At 50.9% G+C, this 16,691-nt stretch overlaps 1 protein-coding gene across 16 annotated transcripts in view; it reads right to left on the reverse strand.

The window, feature by feature from the left end:
* Positions 1-14,790, reverse strand: part of SLC43A1 (solute carrier family 43 member 1) — a 32,984-nt gene extending 18,194 nt beyond the window's left edge. For 2 of the 16 annotated variants that reach the window (XR_006960507.1, XM_047070247.1), the window contains exons 1-2: positions 13,806-13,879; positions 12,999-13,165 (exon numbers count right to left, since the gene is read on the reverse strand). Coding sequence is in view for 8 of the 16 variants with exons in the window: in XM_047070247.1 (XP_046926203.1) it covers positions 12,999-13,152 (154 nt within the window). In the remaining 8 variants the exon portion in view is untranslated. The other 14 variants (XM_047070238.1, XM_047070237.1, XM_047070243.1 and 11 more) reach the window with 14 other exon arrangements.
* Positions 14,791-16,691: the final 1,901 nt, after the last annotated feature.

The raw sequence follows: 16,691 nt of genomic DNA on the forward strand, positions 1-16,691 counted from the left end.
CAGGCAAGTGGCTTAATTTCTCTGAGCGTCAGCTGTCTCTTCTACAAAACATGGTTAATAGTCATACCTATATCACAGACCTGCTAGGAGGACTGAAGATCTATCTAGCAAACAGCAAAGGCTTGATGAGCTTTAGCCATTGTTTTATTGTTTGGGCACTTTTGCTGGATAAAGAGAAGTTATGTGTCAAGTTTATTTGCCCCTGTCTAAATTCTGAACAACAGAGCCCTCTTCAACCGTGACACCCCTACAGGTGGTTCAACCACTCACCCCAGGGTGTCCCTCCAGAGAGAACAAAAAACACTGAGAAGACAGAGGGTGTAGCCAGGGAGCCCAAAGCCGACCCTAGTGAACACCTTGACCATGAACTCCACATTTGTTAAATGACAGCATTTGGTGCTCACATCGTTGCTCTGTGGCAAGGAGGATGAGGGGGATCCGCTCCGTTTTACAGACTTAGAAGTGGAGATCCAGAGAGGATGGGTGACTGGCTTAAGGTCACACAGCAAATGACAGCAAAGCTGGGTCCGGCACATAATTATGACCTCCACCTGTAGTCCACGTGTTTGCTCTCATTTCATTTTCACAGCGGTCCCAGGGGGTAAGGAGTATTGGTCCCATTTTACAGATGGGATAACTGAGACATTAAGAAAGTGAAGTAAATATCTGAAATAGGTCTAGCAACACACAGAACTGGAAGCCATGCTGCCTGGTTCTTTCCACACACCGTGAGGACACACATTCCTGGTTTGATTGTTCTTGCAACCCTGAGGAGGGAGGCTGGGTCCACAATGAGGCTTCAAGAAGCGGAAAGTAAGCACTTTCGATAGGGCAGCGTAACTGAGGCAAAGAGGATACAGCACCCTCCCCCCATCAGCCCAATGGCTGACGATTTAGATTTAGGCTGGAGTCACCTGAGGGGGAGGAGGGACACCTTGTGTCTTGCTTTCCAACAACAGACAAATAAGTTCAGAGAAAGTAGGAGGTTCGCTTTGGTCACCTCTAGGTATCCCAGACAACTGGGGTCAGACACATATTCAGCCTCTGGTCAACTCAAAACACCAAATGGAAACTTCATACCACAGACAGAAATTACCCACAAAGGGCCCCAAGATCTCATGTTGATTTATTTTTGAGAAAAAGACAGAGTGTGAGAAGGGGAGGGGCAGAGGGAGACAAAGACACAGAATCCGAAGCAGGCTCCAGGCTCTGAGCCGTCAGCGCAGAGCCCCACGTGGGGCTCGAACTCACAAACCGCGAGATCATGACCTGAGCCAAAGTCGGATGCCTAACCGACTGAGCCACCAAGGCGCCCCAAAGGGACCCTAGATCTAAATGTAAGAGCTGTAAGTATAAAAACTCTTAGAAGAAAACCTAGGCATAAATCTTTGTGATCCTAGATTAAGCAATGATTTCTTGAACATGAAGCAAGACACAAATGGCAAAGGAAAAGATAGACTGGACTTCCTCAATATTAAAAAACCTTTCATGCTCCAAAGGACACCATGAAGAAAGTGAAAAGACAACCCACAGGGAGGAGAAAAATCTTGCAAATCATGTCTCTCATAAGGGACTTGCACTTAGAATATAAAGAACTCTTTTTTTTTTAATTGTTTTTTAACGTTTCTTTCTGAGACAGAGACAGAGCATGAACGGGGGAGGGTGAGAGAGAGAGGGAGACACAGAATCTGAAGCAGGCTCCAGGCTCTGAGCTGTCGGCACAGAGCCTGATTCGGGGCTCAAACTCAACGACCGCGAGATCATGACCTGAGCCGATGTCGGCCGCTTAACCGACTGAGCCATCCAGGCGCCCCAGAATATAAAGAACTCTTACAACTCAATAATAAAAAAGCAAATAACCCACCTTAAAAATGGCCAAAGCATCTGAAAAGACATTTTTCCAAACAAGATATACCAAGAGCCAAGAAGCACATGGAAAGATGCTAATCATCATCAGCCATTAGGGAATTGCAAATCAAAACCATAAAAAGAGAATATTGTATCCACTAGAATGGCTATAGCAATCATTAGTGTTGGTGAGGATATGGAGAAACTGGAACTCCATACACCGCTGGTGGGAATGTAAAATGGGGCAACCACAGTGCACCTGGGTGGCTCAGTCCACTAAGCATCTGAATTCCGCTCAGGTCATGATCTCACAGTTCATGAGTTCAAGCCCCGCGTCGGGCTCTGTGCTGACAGCTCGGAGCCTAGAGTCTGCTTCAGCTTCTGTGTCTCCCTCTCTCTCTGCCCCTTCCCCACTTGCTCTCCATCTCTCTCTCTCTCAAAAATAAATAGATATTAAAAAAAAAAAAGGTGCAGCCACCGTGGAAAACAGTCTGGCATTTTCTCAAAGTGTTAACCATAGTTACTATATGACCTAGCAATTCCATTCCTCGATAAATACCTAAGAGAAAGAAAAGGATATGTCCACACAAACACTTATACCTAAGTATTCACAGGAGTATTCATAATAGCCAAAGAGTGGAAACAAATGCCTATCAACTGATGTACGCATAAATACAATGTGGTAGATCCATACCGTGGAGTCTTACTCAGCAATGGGAAGACACCAAGTCCTGACACCTGCTACTGAAACACCAGACGCGGAATAGAAGAGAGGCAAGATTTTATTCACGGCCGGGCCAAACCTGATCTCCTGATCTTAAGGAGAAAAGTGCAGAGAATGGCCCCGCACAAAGGTTGCAGTGAGCTTACATGGATTTTAGCAAGTCAGAGTATGTCATTATTTAGTTAACCAATTACAATTTACAGCATTTCACGGTAGCCAATTATATTGTGACACACAGACCGTTAGTTTTGGTGGGAACCTATCAATTTAAAGTTCTTTGTTCTAAGAGGGTTTAAAATGACCAATCATAGATACCTAAGATACTGTGGGGCAGTGAGTTCGTGACTTTTTACATGTTGGTCTTGCCTAGGCCAGATCTTGGCAGAAGGGGTGGGGGAGCGTTTTGCAACCTAAATTCCCTACTTAGCAAGCAGGCGAAGTTACAGAAGCGAGATAGGGTGGTTAGTAATTTCCGATAACCCTAATAGGGAACTGCATAAGCTTTTATCTCAATTATTCATGGAAGGTGAGTTTAAGCCGAACTTATATACAGTAAGCTTTCTGATATCTTATAAGTCGACCTATTACATTCCCCACTCCTGTTCGTCAGTTATTCAAACCTTTGAATAACCTTATTCTGGCATTTGGGCTAGTGGGACATATGGGCTACGTAATACCATAAGCTTTATAGATCCTATTTTTTGATTTATGAACTGGAGTAGTAGTTTTATCAAACAGGGTCCTATAGTTATAGCTAGAAAGAGAAAGATAGGGGGTCCCGCAAGGGCACTTAGGAGAGTTGTTAGCCAAGGGGACCAGGAAAATATAGACTCATACCAATTTTGATTAATTTGTCTTTGACTTTCTCTTTCCTCTAGTCGTTGTCTGACCTGACTCAAGCTCTGCTGGGTCAGAATTATTGACATAAAAATTATTGAATTATTGAATTATTGACATAAAAACAGCACTGTTCCCCAAGGGCCATAAAAGCCCTCCTTGTTATAAAAATAACAGGTCTAAGCCCCTCCGACTCTGAAGTACCACCCCAGCTAAAGAGTTTACAGATTCAGATGGTTTACCGATATTCCTTTCTAATTCTGATATATCCTGATCAATTTGTTTGCTTAGTAATTTGAAGTTCTGATTCCCTGTGATGAAAGCGGCAGTACTTACGCCAAAGGATCCTGCAACCCCCAGTCCTACAAAGAGGGGCACTAGAATAGTAGAGATGGGTTCCCTCGGAAATCGAGACTGGGGAATGAAACCTAGGTGTTCTCTTCCTCCTTCACCTGAAAAGTAGAAGACCTGGGGTAGGAGGTGGACTAGAATGCAGAAATCAGACCTCTTGATTATAACATGGAGGTTTAAACAAGGGGTTAAACCCAAGGAGCAAGCGAACCACGTCCCAGAGGGCGGTACAAGGAAGTAAAGGGTACCCCCCACATGAGTATTATTTGGCAAGTAGATGGTGCTGTTACAATAAGTCAAATACCCGGACTGTTTCATCTGTTAATTTCCAGCATAGAAACAAGTCCCCGTTCCTTCTAGATCTCCTAAGGTGAGACTTGGGTTCTGCCCCCGGGTACAATGACCCTCTATCTGGCCATGGCTCAAATTCCTGACTTGGTCTTCTCTTGCTCCCAAAGGGACCGGAGCACCTATTCCTATGTAGTAGGGGACCTAGGATCCAAACACAGCCAACAATCCCAAGTGATGTTAGGGTTGGTGGCATTTAAAAACTTAAAGGTATAGTACAAGACTTTAAAGGTATCGGTCTCCCTTACTTCAGGTTTGTTCCTAGCGGGGGAAGGAGTCAACACAAGGGCAGCAGTGGTGGGCGAATGGGCCGTAAACTTAGCTGATGACTGGGCTAGAGGCCTGGGGGGCAGTTTTTCAGGGTCAGGGAGAGGGTTAATTACAGGATTGGGCCCAATGGGCGCTCTAGGGGTGATTCTAACTTCAAATTTCTGAATGGTGAACTCAGTGCCGGGATCAAGACCAGAAACGTATCATCTCAATCCCCATGTTTTCCCTGTATTCCATCAGGGATCTAAACCATTTTTTTTTTTTAATTTTTTTTTCGACGTTTTTTATTTATTTTGGGGACAGAGAGAGACAGAGCATGAATGGGGGAGGGGCAGAGAGAGAGGGAGACACAGAATCGGAAACAGGCTCCAGGCTCCGAGCCATCAGCCCAGAGCCTGACGCGGGGCTCGAACTCACGGACCGCGAGATCGTGACCTGGCTGAAGTCGGACGCTTAACCGACTGTGCCACCCAGGCGCCCCAGGGATCTAAACCATTTTTGATGATGATAGTGACTAGGTGTTGACTCTCGGTCATAGACATTGCTCTTATAGACCGTATAAACTGATCCTTTTCAGTAACCCAGTCAGCTATGGTTCCACAACCCCATGAGGCACAGTGAAACTGGCCTCGTCCTTGACAGCCAGGGGGCCCATCAGAGGGACAAGCATAAAGCTGTACTCCTTTGAAACTTGGGCAGTCTGGGGTTCTCTGGTAAGGCAAAACTCCGGTAGCACCTTGATATCATGGTTGTTGTTTCCACTCAATGGGGAACAGAAGACACAGATTAAAGGTCAAGGCAGGGGAAGCGTAAGAGGTAGAATTTGCTAAAACCTGTCCCGTAGTGGTTTTGCTAACTATCCCACGGTACTGGACAGGGGCGTGGTCAGAACATGTTTCTCCGACCAAGGAAATTATTAAGAACAAAATTACCCAGCGGATTCTTTTACCAGCCGGACCTTCAAAGGATTTTCGGTCCGTTTGACAGTCCACTGTAGAGGAATGTGGTCGGGGTGTGCCGCTTTAATTTGAGAGCGATGGATCCAGTGGCCCCGGCCGGCAACTTTCACAGCGGACGGGGTGGACAGGATGATCGGATAGGGCCCAACCCAGCGTGCCTCTCAATTTGGGGAGGTGTGATGTTGCATCCAGATCCAACCTCCAGGTCCGAGTCCTTGGTCTGATGGTTCGACTGCAGAGGGCGGTTCCTTCCGGCTTTCTTTTACTAGGTTACGGATGGCTGGAAATGTACTTTGTAGAGCCTGCAAGGACTTAAGGAGATGTTGGTTTGAGATTTCCGCCCATTGTTCATCTCCCAGTTTTGGAAGCAAGGGAGGTGGTCTTCCAAATAGGATTTCAAAGGGGGGAATGCCTCTTACGTAAGGTATACAGCGTACTCTGAGGAGGGCAAGAGGAAGGAGGCCTACCCAGTTTTCGCCAGTTTCTGGAATTAATTTAGTCAAGGTTTCTTTTAGAGTTCTATTCATTCTTTCTACCTGCCCTGGACTTTGGGGGCGGTAGGCACAATGTAATTTCCAATTTATTTGTCAGCTTTTGGCCAACATTTTAGATATCTGGGCTATGAAAGCCGGGCCATTATCTGACCCCAAACCAACAATAATGCCAAATCGGGGAACCAATTCATTGAAGTAATTTCTTAGCCGCTATCTGAGCTGACTCTGTTCTAGTGGAGAAAGCCTCTAACCATCCAGAGGTGTCCACTAGTACGAGGAGATAATGATAGCCACAGGGTCCATGTTTCATCTCAGTGAAGTCAAGTTCCCATATTTCTCTGGGTATCTGTATGCGTAGTCGCTGTCCTGAAAAATTAAACTTGGGAGATGGGTTAGTCTCAGCACAGGCTTTGCATCAGTCTCCTAGGCTTTGTACAATTTTATTAAGGTTTGGAATAAAATAGTCTCTTTGGGCCAGTTCAGACAACTTGGTTGCCCCTAGATGCGTGGAGCCAGGTCCGTCCTATAGCTTCAGGTATGAAGATGCGTCCATCCTCGAGGTGATACCAATGCTGGTCATCTCTTTCTGCCCTCAAGGTTTTTATCAGGCGTAGCTCCTCTTTGGTCTAAAACGGTTCCGTGGGGAGAAAGCGTGGAGGCAGCAGAGGCAAAATTTTAATCGGGAGAACATCTCTTTCTGCTGTGGCCTTTGCCGTTGCGTCAGCAAAGGCGTTTCCTTTCGCTCGGGGCGAGTCTGCCTTTTGGTGGCTCTTGCAGTGTATAATGGCCACCTTTTTAGGAAGCCATAAGGCTTCCTTCCAGTAGGGCCAGGATTTCTTTTTTAATTTCCTTCCCTCCTAATGTTAACGGTCCTCTTTCCTTATATAGAGCTCCATGAACATGGGCGGTGGCGAATGCATACCTGCTATCCGTGAAAATGTTCACCGTTTTTCCCTTTGCCCATCTGAGGGCCTGGGCTAGAGCCATCAGCTCTGCTCTTTGGGCAGAAGTGTCGTGCTCAAGGGCTTGGGCCCAGATAACCTGGTCCTGAGTCACTACAGCTGCACCTGCGTATCTGATCCCATCTTTGACAAAACTGCTGCCATCAGAGAACAGCTCGAAATCCACCTTTGACAGAGGTTGATCTCTTAAGTCCCCCCCTCAGTCCCGTAAGAGTACTCACAGTTTCCAAGCAATCGTGGTGTGGGGCCTCTGAGTCGTCATCAGGCAGCAACGTGGCTGGATTTAAAGCCTCTGCCTTCAGGAAAGTGATGCATGGAGGGTCTAGTAGCAATATCTGATCCTGGATGATTCGTGCGTTGATCCATTGGTCTCGTGGGGAGTGCAGCAGGGATGCTACTGCGTGAGGTCCTATGATCTGAAGGTCTTGCCCAAGCGTTAGTTTGGAAGCTTCTTTAACCAGTGGCGGCGACAGCTCTGAGGCAACTGGGCCACCCGGTGGCAACAGAGTCCAGCCGCTTGGACAAGAAGGCTACAGGTCGTTTCCAGGGGCCCAAAGTTTGAGTAAGGACCCCTTTAGCAATTCCCCGGATCTCATGCACAAATAGTTGGAAGGGTTTGGTAATACCACGTAAAGCTAGCGCTGGGGCTTGGGTGAGGGCGCTCTTGATCTGCTCAAAAGCGCTGTCTTCTTGTTCTCCCCAGACCATCTCAGTTCCTTCACCCCCAGTGGCGGAGTACAGGGGTTTTGCCATTTCAGCGAAACCCAGTATCCAGAGGCGGCAATACCCAGCAGCTCCTAGGAACTCCCTGATCTGCCTTTTAGTTGTGGGTTTAGGAACGTTGAGGATAGCTTGGAATCTTTCTGGCCCCAGTGATCGCTTGCCTGCATGCAGTTGGTAGCCCAAGTATATGACAGAGTGCAAGCAAATTTGCGCCTTCTTTGCGGAAACTTTATATCCCAGGACATCTAATTCCCTTAGCAGGTCCTCTGTAGCCTTTGTGCAGTTCTCTAAGGAGTCAGCAGCTAGGAGCAAGTCATCTACATATTGCAACAGTGCAACATCTGGGTGGCTCTCCCGGTAGGGGACCAAATCCCTTCGGAGAGCCTCATCAAAGAGTGGGGGGAGTTTTTAAACCCTTGGGGCAGTCGAGTCCAGGTTAACTGTCCATTGTAAGTTCCATCTGGGTCTGTCCATTCAAAGGCAAAAATAGGCTGACTGACCTTTGCAATCGGCAAAGCAAAGAATGCATCCTTTCAGTCCAGGACGGAGTAAAGGCAGTAATTTGGTGAGAGTTCACTCAGGAGAGTGCAGGGGTTGGGGACTGTAGGATGAATTGTCTCCACCCTTTTGTTGACTTCTCTGAGGTCTTGTACCGGCCTATATTCTGAAGTCCCAGGTTTTGGGACAGGAAGCAAGGGAGTATGGCATGGCGGAATGGCATGGCATTAAGATCCCAGCTTCTCGCAAGCGGTTGATGTGTTTGGCAATTCCCTCCCTCGCTTGCTGGCTGATGGGATATTGCCTCACCCGGACTGGGGTGGCTGTGGCAGCTAGCTTAGCTGGATCACTAGCGGCGCTTGTTGAATGGCTAGTCCAGGGGGGTTGGTTTCAGCCCAAACTGTAGGAATTGTCTCTTTCCACTTTTCTATTAATGGAGACGCTTTCCGCTCTGGTTTTTCTAAGAGTAGATATAACTCTGATATAGGGCAGGTAACTAGAATGGCAGGTGGTGGTAGGTTCAAGTCTATAGAATTTCCGGTAAAGGAAATTTGGGCTTTAAGCTTGTGCAACAGATCTCTCCCCAGAAGGGAATATGGGCAATCAGGTATGAGCACAAAGGAATGAGTAACAGTCCCTTCAGCTAGGTCAGTGATTCGGGCACGAGTCTGCAGGTAGCCTTGCGTTTGTCCTGTGGCTCCCGGAATGTATACCTTTTCTTTAATCACAGGTCCTAAGGGTTCTTTAAGACCCAGTGTCAACCAGGAATCTGGTTTCTTTCCCTTCTATGTTGAGGGTAACCACAGGCTCCTGGGGATTCAGGGAAAGAGGGGAGCTGTGGTGGTGTCATTGTTGCTGAGCGACCAGGATGGGAGGCTTTTTGTTGGGGCATTTATCTTTCCAATGTCCTTCTTTCTTACAATAAGCACATTGATTTTTTTTCCAATGTTGCTCAGGGTCTTTTCTGGCCTCGGGGTTGAGGCCTTCCCTGTCCTTTGCTGTTGCCCGGGGGTTTTTCCCAGGCTCTACGAGGACTTTCCCTATTTCCTTCCCTTGCATAACGGCAGAGCTGTCCCTGCTCTGAAAAACTTGCTGGGCTATTTCTACCAACTCTGAAATTAGCTTTCCTTCGAATCCTTCTAATTTTTGGAGCTTTTTATGGAGGTCTGGGGCCGACTGAGAAACGAAAGCCATATTAATGGTTTTTTTGGTTCTCTATTGCCTCGGGGTCAATAGGAGAGTATAAGCGGTAAGCCTGGTAAAGCCTTTCTAGGACATTCATTCGGTCCCTGGACCGTGTCATGAATTTTTGTCAGATCGGTGGGCTTTCGTGCCGCTGCACGAAGCCCCTGTAACAGAATCTGGCGATACTGGAGTAGACGCTCCCTACCGTTATCCGCGTTAGGGTCCCACTGGGGCGGCGCGGAATGGAAAACGTGCTCAATTCTGTGAAGGTCTGTGGTAGGCATTCCATCTGGGCCGAGGACTGCTCTCGTGGCTTCCCGAGGCACTCCGGCCCTTTCCTTGAAGTCAGTTAAGACCTGCAAGAGTTGGTGACAATCTTCCCAAGTAGGTAAGTGGGTGGTGAAAATAGAGCTCAATAAGTCAATTAGGCCCTGGGGGTTTTCAGAGAAAGGCGGGTTCTGAGTTTTCCAGTTGTAGAGGTCCGTGGTGGAGAAAGGAGTGTAGACAACCATCAGGCGTGTTGGCCACCTGTCTGTACCGGGAGCCAGAGCCATTTGCCTAAGAGGAAGGATGGGAACTGGGGCATCAGAGGACTGGTGTTCTCCTCTGTAGAGGGCTCCTGATCTGGTATGTGGGGGACTAGTCAAAGGGTCTCCTGCGGCTTTGGGTTCCTGGGGAGCTAGTGGAGTCTGGGGAGAAGGAGGTGGTCTCTGAGGATCGGATAACAAGTCCCTTCCTTCAGGTTATCTCCTGAAGCACTGGGTAAAGCCTCTTTGAAGGCTGAGTGATGGGAAGCAAGGGTTTGGAGTTTGGAGGAGAAGAAGAAGGGGAGTGGGAAAGGGAGATGCCAGATGACAGCTTTTGGCCCTGTTTCTGGCACTCTCTCAGCCAGGAAGGTGGGTCTTCTAGGTCGACCCAAGTCACAACATATGGCTCCTGGTTGGGATGAACATCATGACAAATCCTGCGGACAGCATAAGCAAGGTTAAGATTATAGGAGCCCTCTGCAGGGGGCCAGTCAACCCCAGAGAATGTTGGCCAGTCCAGTTGGCAATATGTCCGCAGCCACGATGGCTTTAGGTTAAAGCCATAGTTCTTTCCTCTTTTTCTGAAACCAGAGAAGTTATTTAGGATCCATTTAAGGGGGGGGGGGGGGGCGGGCAAGGCTTGGACGAAGACTGACCCATGGCGGAGGTTAAACAGTGGGTCACACCAGAGATAATGATAGGTTAACAGGAAACGTTTAACAGGGCACACAGAGCACTGAACGTAGAACAAATGGTTGGGGTGATCAAGCCCGACCCAGAGGGTCCGAAGACCCAGAGGGTCTGGAGACCCAGACGGTCCGGAGACCCAGATGGTGCTGGGGACGTCTCCACCAGATACCAGCTAGGGGAAAGTTAAGCTGCGTCCAGCCTTCCCTCCTAGAATCAGATCTGTCCAGTAACAGAAAACAGAGAACAGAAAATAGAAAATAGGTGCCGCCTCGCGTACCTTGCTTAAGCCAGGTCTGAGAACGGAAGGCCGGGGCCGAGGAACGTCTCTCGGGAGCTCTCCCCTAGCTGTTCCGCTTCAGCCTCCGAATTTCGGGCGGTCATAGAATCTCGGTGGGACCTCCAAATGAAACACCAGACGCCGAATAGAAGCGAGGCAAGATTTTATTCACGGCTGGGCCAAACCTGATCTCCTGATCTTAAGGAGAAAAGTGCAGAGAATGGCCCCACACAAAGGTAGCAGTGAGCTTACATGGATTTTAGCAAGTCAGAGTACGTCATTATTTAGTTAACCAATTACAATTTACAGCATTTCACGGTAGCCAATTACATTGTGACACACAGACCATTAGTTTTGGCGGGAACCTATCAATTTAAAGTTCTTTGTTCTAAGAGGGTTTAAAATCACCAATCATAGTTAGACACCTAAGATACCGTGGGACAGTGAGTTCATGACTTTCTACATGTCGGTCTTGCCTAGGCCAGATCTTGGTAGAAGGGGTGGGGAGCGTTTTGCAACCTAAGTTATCTATTTAGCAAGCAGGCGAAGTTACGGAAGCGAGATAGGGTGGTTAGTAATTTCCGATAACCCTAATAGAGAACTGCATAAGCTTTTATCTCAATTATTCATGAAAGGTGAGTTTAAGCCAGACTTATATACAGTAAGCTTTCTGATATCTTATAAGTCGACCTATTACACTACAACCCTGAAAACATCATGCTAAGTGAAAAAAGCCTATAACGAAAGCCCACATATTAGAAGACACCATTTATTTAAAATATACAGAACAGCTCCTATCAGTGATGTGGTACCATCAGGCTATTACAAAGTATTGGACAGGAGAGGACTCCCCCAAGCAGCCTGTCATTGTGAAGGCCAAATTCTTCAACAGAAGAGCTGAAGAGAAGATCAAGGGGTAGGAATGGCTGTGTCCTGGCAGCTTGAAGCCCCATGGAGGGAGGTCTACTAAAAGGTAACAAGTGCTTTTCCAAAAAAAAAAAAAAAAAATCTATTTTTGTCCCACATAAACCTAGGATTCTGCTAATGGGTACAGGGTTACTTTTTGGGGTAAAGGAAATGTTCTAAAATTGATTATGTTGACAGTTGCACAACTTATTGAATTGTATACTTTAAATGGGTGAATCATAAGGTATGTGACTTATATCTTAATAAAGCTCTCACATGTATTTTTAAAAAGCACGGGTACAGGGGTAGGAAACAAAAGGGAAGCAGGAGTCTGGGGGTGATGGAAATATTCTAAATACCGATTATGGTGGTGATGGTTCCCGGGGTACACATTTGTCAAGCCTGATCAAAATGTGTGACGTAGGGGCGCCTGGGCGGTTCAGTCGGTTGAGCGGCCGACTTCGGCTCAGGTCATGATCTCGAGTTCATGGGTTCAAGTTCCACATCGGGCTCTGTGCTGACAGCTCACAGCCTGGAGCCTGCTTCAGATTCTGTGTCTCCCTCTCTCTCTGCCCCTCCCCTGCTCTTGCTCTGTCTCTCTCTCTCAAAAGATAAAATAAAACGTTAGAAAAAAAATTTTTTTAGAAAAAAATTGTTTTAATGTGTTGTAAATTAATTTTCAATAAAGTTGATTTAAAAAACAAACGGGTGGAGAAGGCCGGAAGGAGCAGTGCAGGAATCAAGACCATTACATGACAAAGGGCAGGTCCTCTCCAGTTGCCAGGGAAAACAATTCAGAGGGGACCTGGACTCCTCCCCTCCCCTCAGGAGCATTAGAATTCCTACTTCCTCATTAGACACCACAAGGGAAGCCAAAGGAATTGAAATGGAAAGCAGGGTCCCTCCACAGTGCCTGGCCTGGAGGAAATGAGGCTTCTAGACTTTGTGCAGATGGTGATTTGAAGACCCCGGGCTCAAAGTCTTGGAAAAGGAGGGGCACCGGCCTGTTAACATTCAAGTGCACTTTGTAGGCTCTCCTTTGTCTTACTTAGCCTTATAGGAGTCCTGGTAAAACATGCCTCACCCAGCTGGGTGCCTGTTCTCCTTCTAGGGGTCTCCATCTTGATCTAGACCTGAAGCTGCCAAAGGGTCTGACTACCCAGCACGATGCCTGGCATTCAGCGAAGCCTAGATTAGATACACGAGGTGGAGGGGGCAAACCCACCCACTCTCTAGAAGAAGTTTGAATTGGTCAAGAAGTGGGGCTGTCCCAACGCCTGCGCAGTGCTTGTCTTAGGCAGCCCCGCGTCCCGACCGCTCAGCCTCGCGTTCTTTTCCAGCTTCCACCTTCCCCTTCTGCTGCCCTGCCCCAGCCCGACGTGCCCTTCCTCGGGCGTACCTGAGCACAGGATGGAGTAGAAGCCCTCCTTCTGGAGCATGATCAGCAGGGAGCCCCAACCGAGGAGCACGGCAGAGAAGAAGAGGTTCTCCAGCATCGCGGTGCACGCCATCCACCAGCGCCTCCGGTACGCCTGCTGCAGCGTGGGGGCCATGCTGGCCGCGAGCCTGCACAGGAACACCGCGCTGAGCAAACGGACCCCCGGCGGCCCCGGGGAAGGGTCTCGCATCCCGGTGGCTCCTGAGACCCCCTCGAGCCTGCCCGCGAAGGTCCCAGGGCCCTGGGCTTCCCGGCGGGTGCCTCCGACCTGGCTCTGGGCGCACTGGCAGTGCCAGGGGCTCACGCGGCGCTGCGCTCCCCGCCGGGCCACTATCGGAAACAAGGAAGGTCCTGTCTGAGCGCAACAGATTCCTGGCGCGCTGCCGGGCTCTTCCAGCCAGGCCAGAACGCTCAGAGCGCGGCTCCCCGGGCCCAAACCCGCACTTCCCCAAGTCCCCAAAGGTCAGCAAGGGGCAGGGCGCGCTCTGAAGCCACTGCTGGCCAGCATCCGGCCGCCCGCGCCAGGAAGGACCCCCAGAAGCAAGCAGGAGGAGGAAGGGGAAGTCTGGGACTAGCCTGAGACACCCCCCCCCATTCCTGCTGCCCCAGTAAGACCACTCCTCTCCTCTGGGGCCCGGCCCCCGCTGGCCCTCCGCCCTCCGCACCAGGCGCCCGGTGTCCCCAGCGTCCCTAGATCCAGGCAGACAGCTGCCACGTGGAAGGAGACCCGGGGCGGGCCCTCCGGCGGCCCCGGCGCCCCTCACTCACTCGGCAGGGCGCGGGCCACCACGCGGCGCGCATCCGAGCCAGCCCGCGCTCTCGGGTCGGGGAAGGGGGCTCGCGCTCCGGCAGGAAGTCCCGCGGCCGCAGACTTTATAAGGGCCGAGCTCCCCGCGGGCGGGCGGCGGGCGGGTGTGTTTACCAGAGGGAGGGAAGGAGCCCGAGCTCCCCCCGCCGCGGCCGCGGCCGCCGCCACCACCGTGGGAGGGGACGGGACACGGGCGGCGCGGGGGTGGGGAGCGGCAGGGGGGAGACGGATGCCGCGGAGAGGAGAGGGACGGGGAAGGGCAAAGGGGGGAAGGGCGCGAGGGAGGGGCGGAAGGCACCAGCCGCGGCTCCCGGGGCCTCAGTACCCTCATCTGTGAAATGGGGCTCTGGGTTCCGGCGCGCCCGCAGGTCGGTTCAAACTCCGACAAGAGTGTTGCTCCAAACTGAGGAAGTGCAGCCGAGGGGGCCGAGAGGAAGAGGAGTACCCGAGGGGCCGGAGGAAAGGGAGGGAGGGACGCGCTTGGAGAGACGCGACAGCGAGCCGCGGGAGACCCCACGGGCTCGGGGGAGGGAGCGGGTTTTTTCTTGGGGAGCCTGGGAGTGTCGGTGGGAGCCGGCCCGTGGGGCTCTCGGCGGACCCGCAGCCGGGGACCCCCTAACCACACCCGCCGCTCACCTCTGGTGGGGGGGAGCGCGCCTCCCGCGGCCGCGGACGCCTCCGGGAGCGCAGCGCCTTCGCGGCGCGTCCACGCTCTGCGGCCGTGGTCGCGCGGGCCCAGCTGCGAACCGCACGGGCTATCGGACTTCTCTGCGCGCCGGGGCCGGGCCGCCTCGGGGACTCAGCGCCGCAGTCTGGTGTTCTTGCCTCCTCTGCCCCCTCGGAAGAAGTCGGGGAGCGGGGAACCCGCCGGGCACCCCCGATCCGCGAGACGGGGCATAGGCGGAGCGGATCCACGGAGTTATTACTTGTATTTACACCCGTCCCGGGCTGCGCCCCGAGGTGGGGGCGGGGGCTCCCTTCCCTTCCCCTCCCCCTAGGTCTAGTTTCACGCGCACGTGACTCGCCCTCTGGTCCCCAGATACTCCCCCGCAGCACACGCCCCAGCACAAAGAATTCCCACCCCCACCCCCGCCCTCTCCCTCGGGCCCCCCAGACGAATTGGGCAGCGCCCTCTGTATCCTTGGTCAAAACAGAGAACGACTCAGCTGGAGCCGACTGGCCCCGATGCAGGGCCGGCTTGGGTGGGGTTTTGAACTGTGCAGTTGGGAGTAGTGTTTTCTGAGAAGCAGAATGACATGGGTTTCCTTAGAGTTAGTCAGCTGGAGGTCTGCATCTGGACTTTGAAAGTGACTGGCCTGGCTTAACTTGGGCAAGTTGTTTAAACTCCCTGAGCCTCGGTTTCCTTCTTTGTAAATTAGGATAAGGGGGGCGGGGGGCGGTGAAGGACGACAGAGTTAAGGGTTATGATGCAAGTCAAATGCTGAGCCCGGCGCTCAGCGTGGGGTACGTGCAACAAGTGTTGATTGTTGTTACTGCTATCGCTATTATTATTTCAGAAGACCTGGGAATAGGATGCTTCCAGACACTTACTGATTCCTGGAAAATCTCCCCACCTCCCTGGGCCTCAGTTTCCTCATCTGTGAAATAGAGGGGAGGTGTGGGTTAATGAGGTGAAGCAAAGGCCAGTCAATACTGATGTGAACTTAGTACAGCGTGTTGAGAGTGGTAGTGGTGATATCCACAAAGCTCCGGAGCCATGTGAGCGACTGGCCACGAAGACCTCAAGACCAGGGGATCCCTTAATGGCCAAGCCACCAAGCCAAGAGAGGGAACTCACATTTGCTGAGTGGCTACTAAACTCTGGGCGCTTTCCAAACAAAAACCATTAAACCCTCAAAACATCATGGTCTCATTTCAACCCCACAGGGGTTGGGAGAAGGCTGGCGGCTGGAACAAGGTAGGTGGAGGCAAGATGTGAAGTCAGATCTTCGGGCTTTTAAGTGTGGCCCTTTCCATCCCTCTAGGCCAGAAGCAACAGCAAGAGCAAAGGCTTAGCAGTGAAAAGGGCACAAGGAGTTCTCTCTGGCAGGAGCGGGGTGTCAGGCTCTTGATGGTTTCACCTTTTAAAATTCATTAGTGACTCGCAGAACTTCCCGATCAAGGTCAAACACCTTAGCTTAGCCTAGAATAAGGGTTCTAACCTGAGACAGTCACAGATCCCTTTGAGAATGCAATATGCAATGTTTTGAGCGCACTCCCTGTGAAAATGCATGTGTGACCAGGGACACATACACACATTCAAACTTCAGGGCTTTATGGACCCCTTCCGTGGGCGTTAGGGGTCCATGGGCCCCCACGACTTTAAAGCTTGCCCTTCTTGATCCCTGACACCGGTCCATGTTTTCCCCTCATGGACTCTCAGCTCCGAGAGGGGGAGGGCCTGGCCGGCTGTGCTCACTGCTGTATCCCCAGCACCTAGAACAGCACCTGCACCTAAGAGGCACTCAGCAAGCACCTGTGGAGGGAAGTGTGAGGCCAGCTGGTTTCATACCTCCTTGCCTTTGCACCTGCTTCTCCTTCTTGCGGGCATGACAGATTCCCTTCTTCATTTCCAACGTACTCATCCTTCACAACTCACCTCACGTTTTACCCTTTTCTGGAAGCCGTCTGGTCTGCTCAGCCAGGGCGGGGGGGGGGGGGGCGCGGGGGGCCCTGCCCATGTATTCCCCCAAAACACTAGTCTAACCTCTGCTGAAGCCCTCACACTGACCTAGACTCATTGGTGTAGCTGTCTGCCTCCTCCCCCCACAAGCTATAAATTTCTTGAGGGCAGGTGCCACGTGGTAGGTATGTGCCTGCCACCTATCCCAGCACCCGGCAGGTAA

This window comes from Lynx rufus, unplaced genomic scaffold (genome assembly GCF_022079265.1).
Source record: "Lynx rufus isolate CCGP_SWC_20201006 ecotype Redwood Valley unplaced genomic scaffold, mLynRuf1.p SCAF_9, whole genome shotgun sequence".
NCBI classification, from domain to species: domain Eukaryota; kingdom Metazoa; phylum Chordata; class Mammalia; order Carnivora; family Felidae; genus Lynx; species Lynx rufus.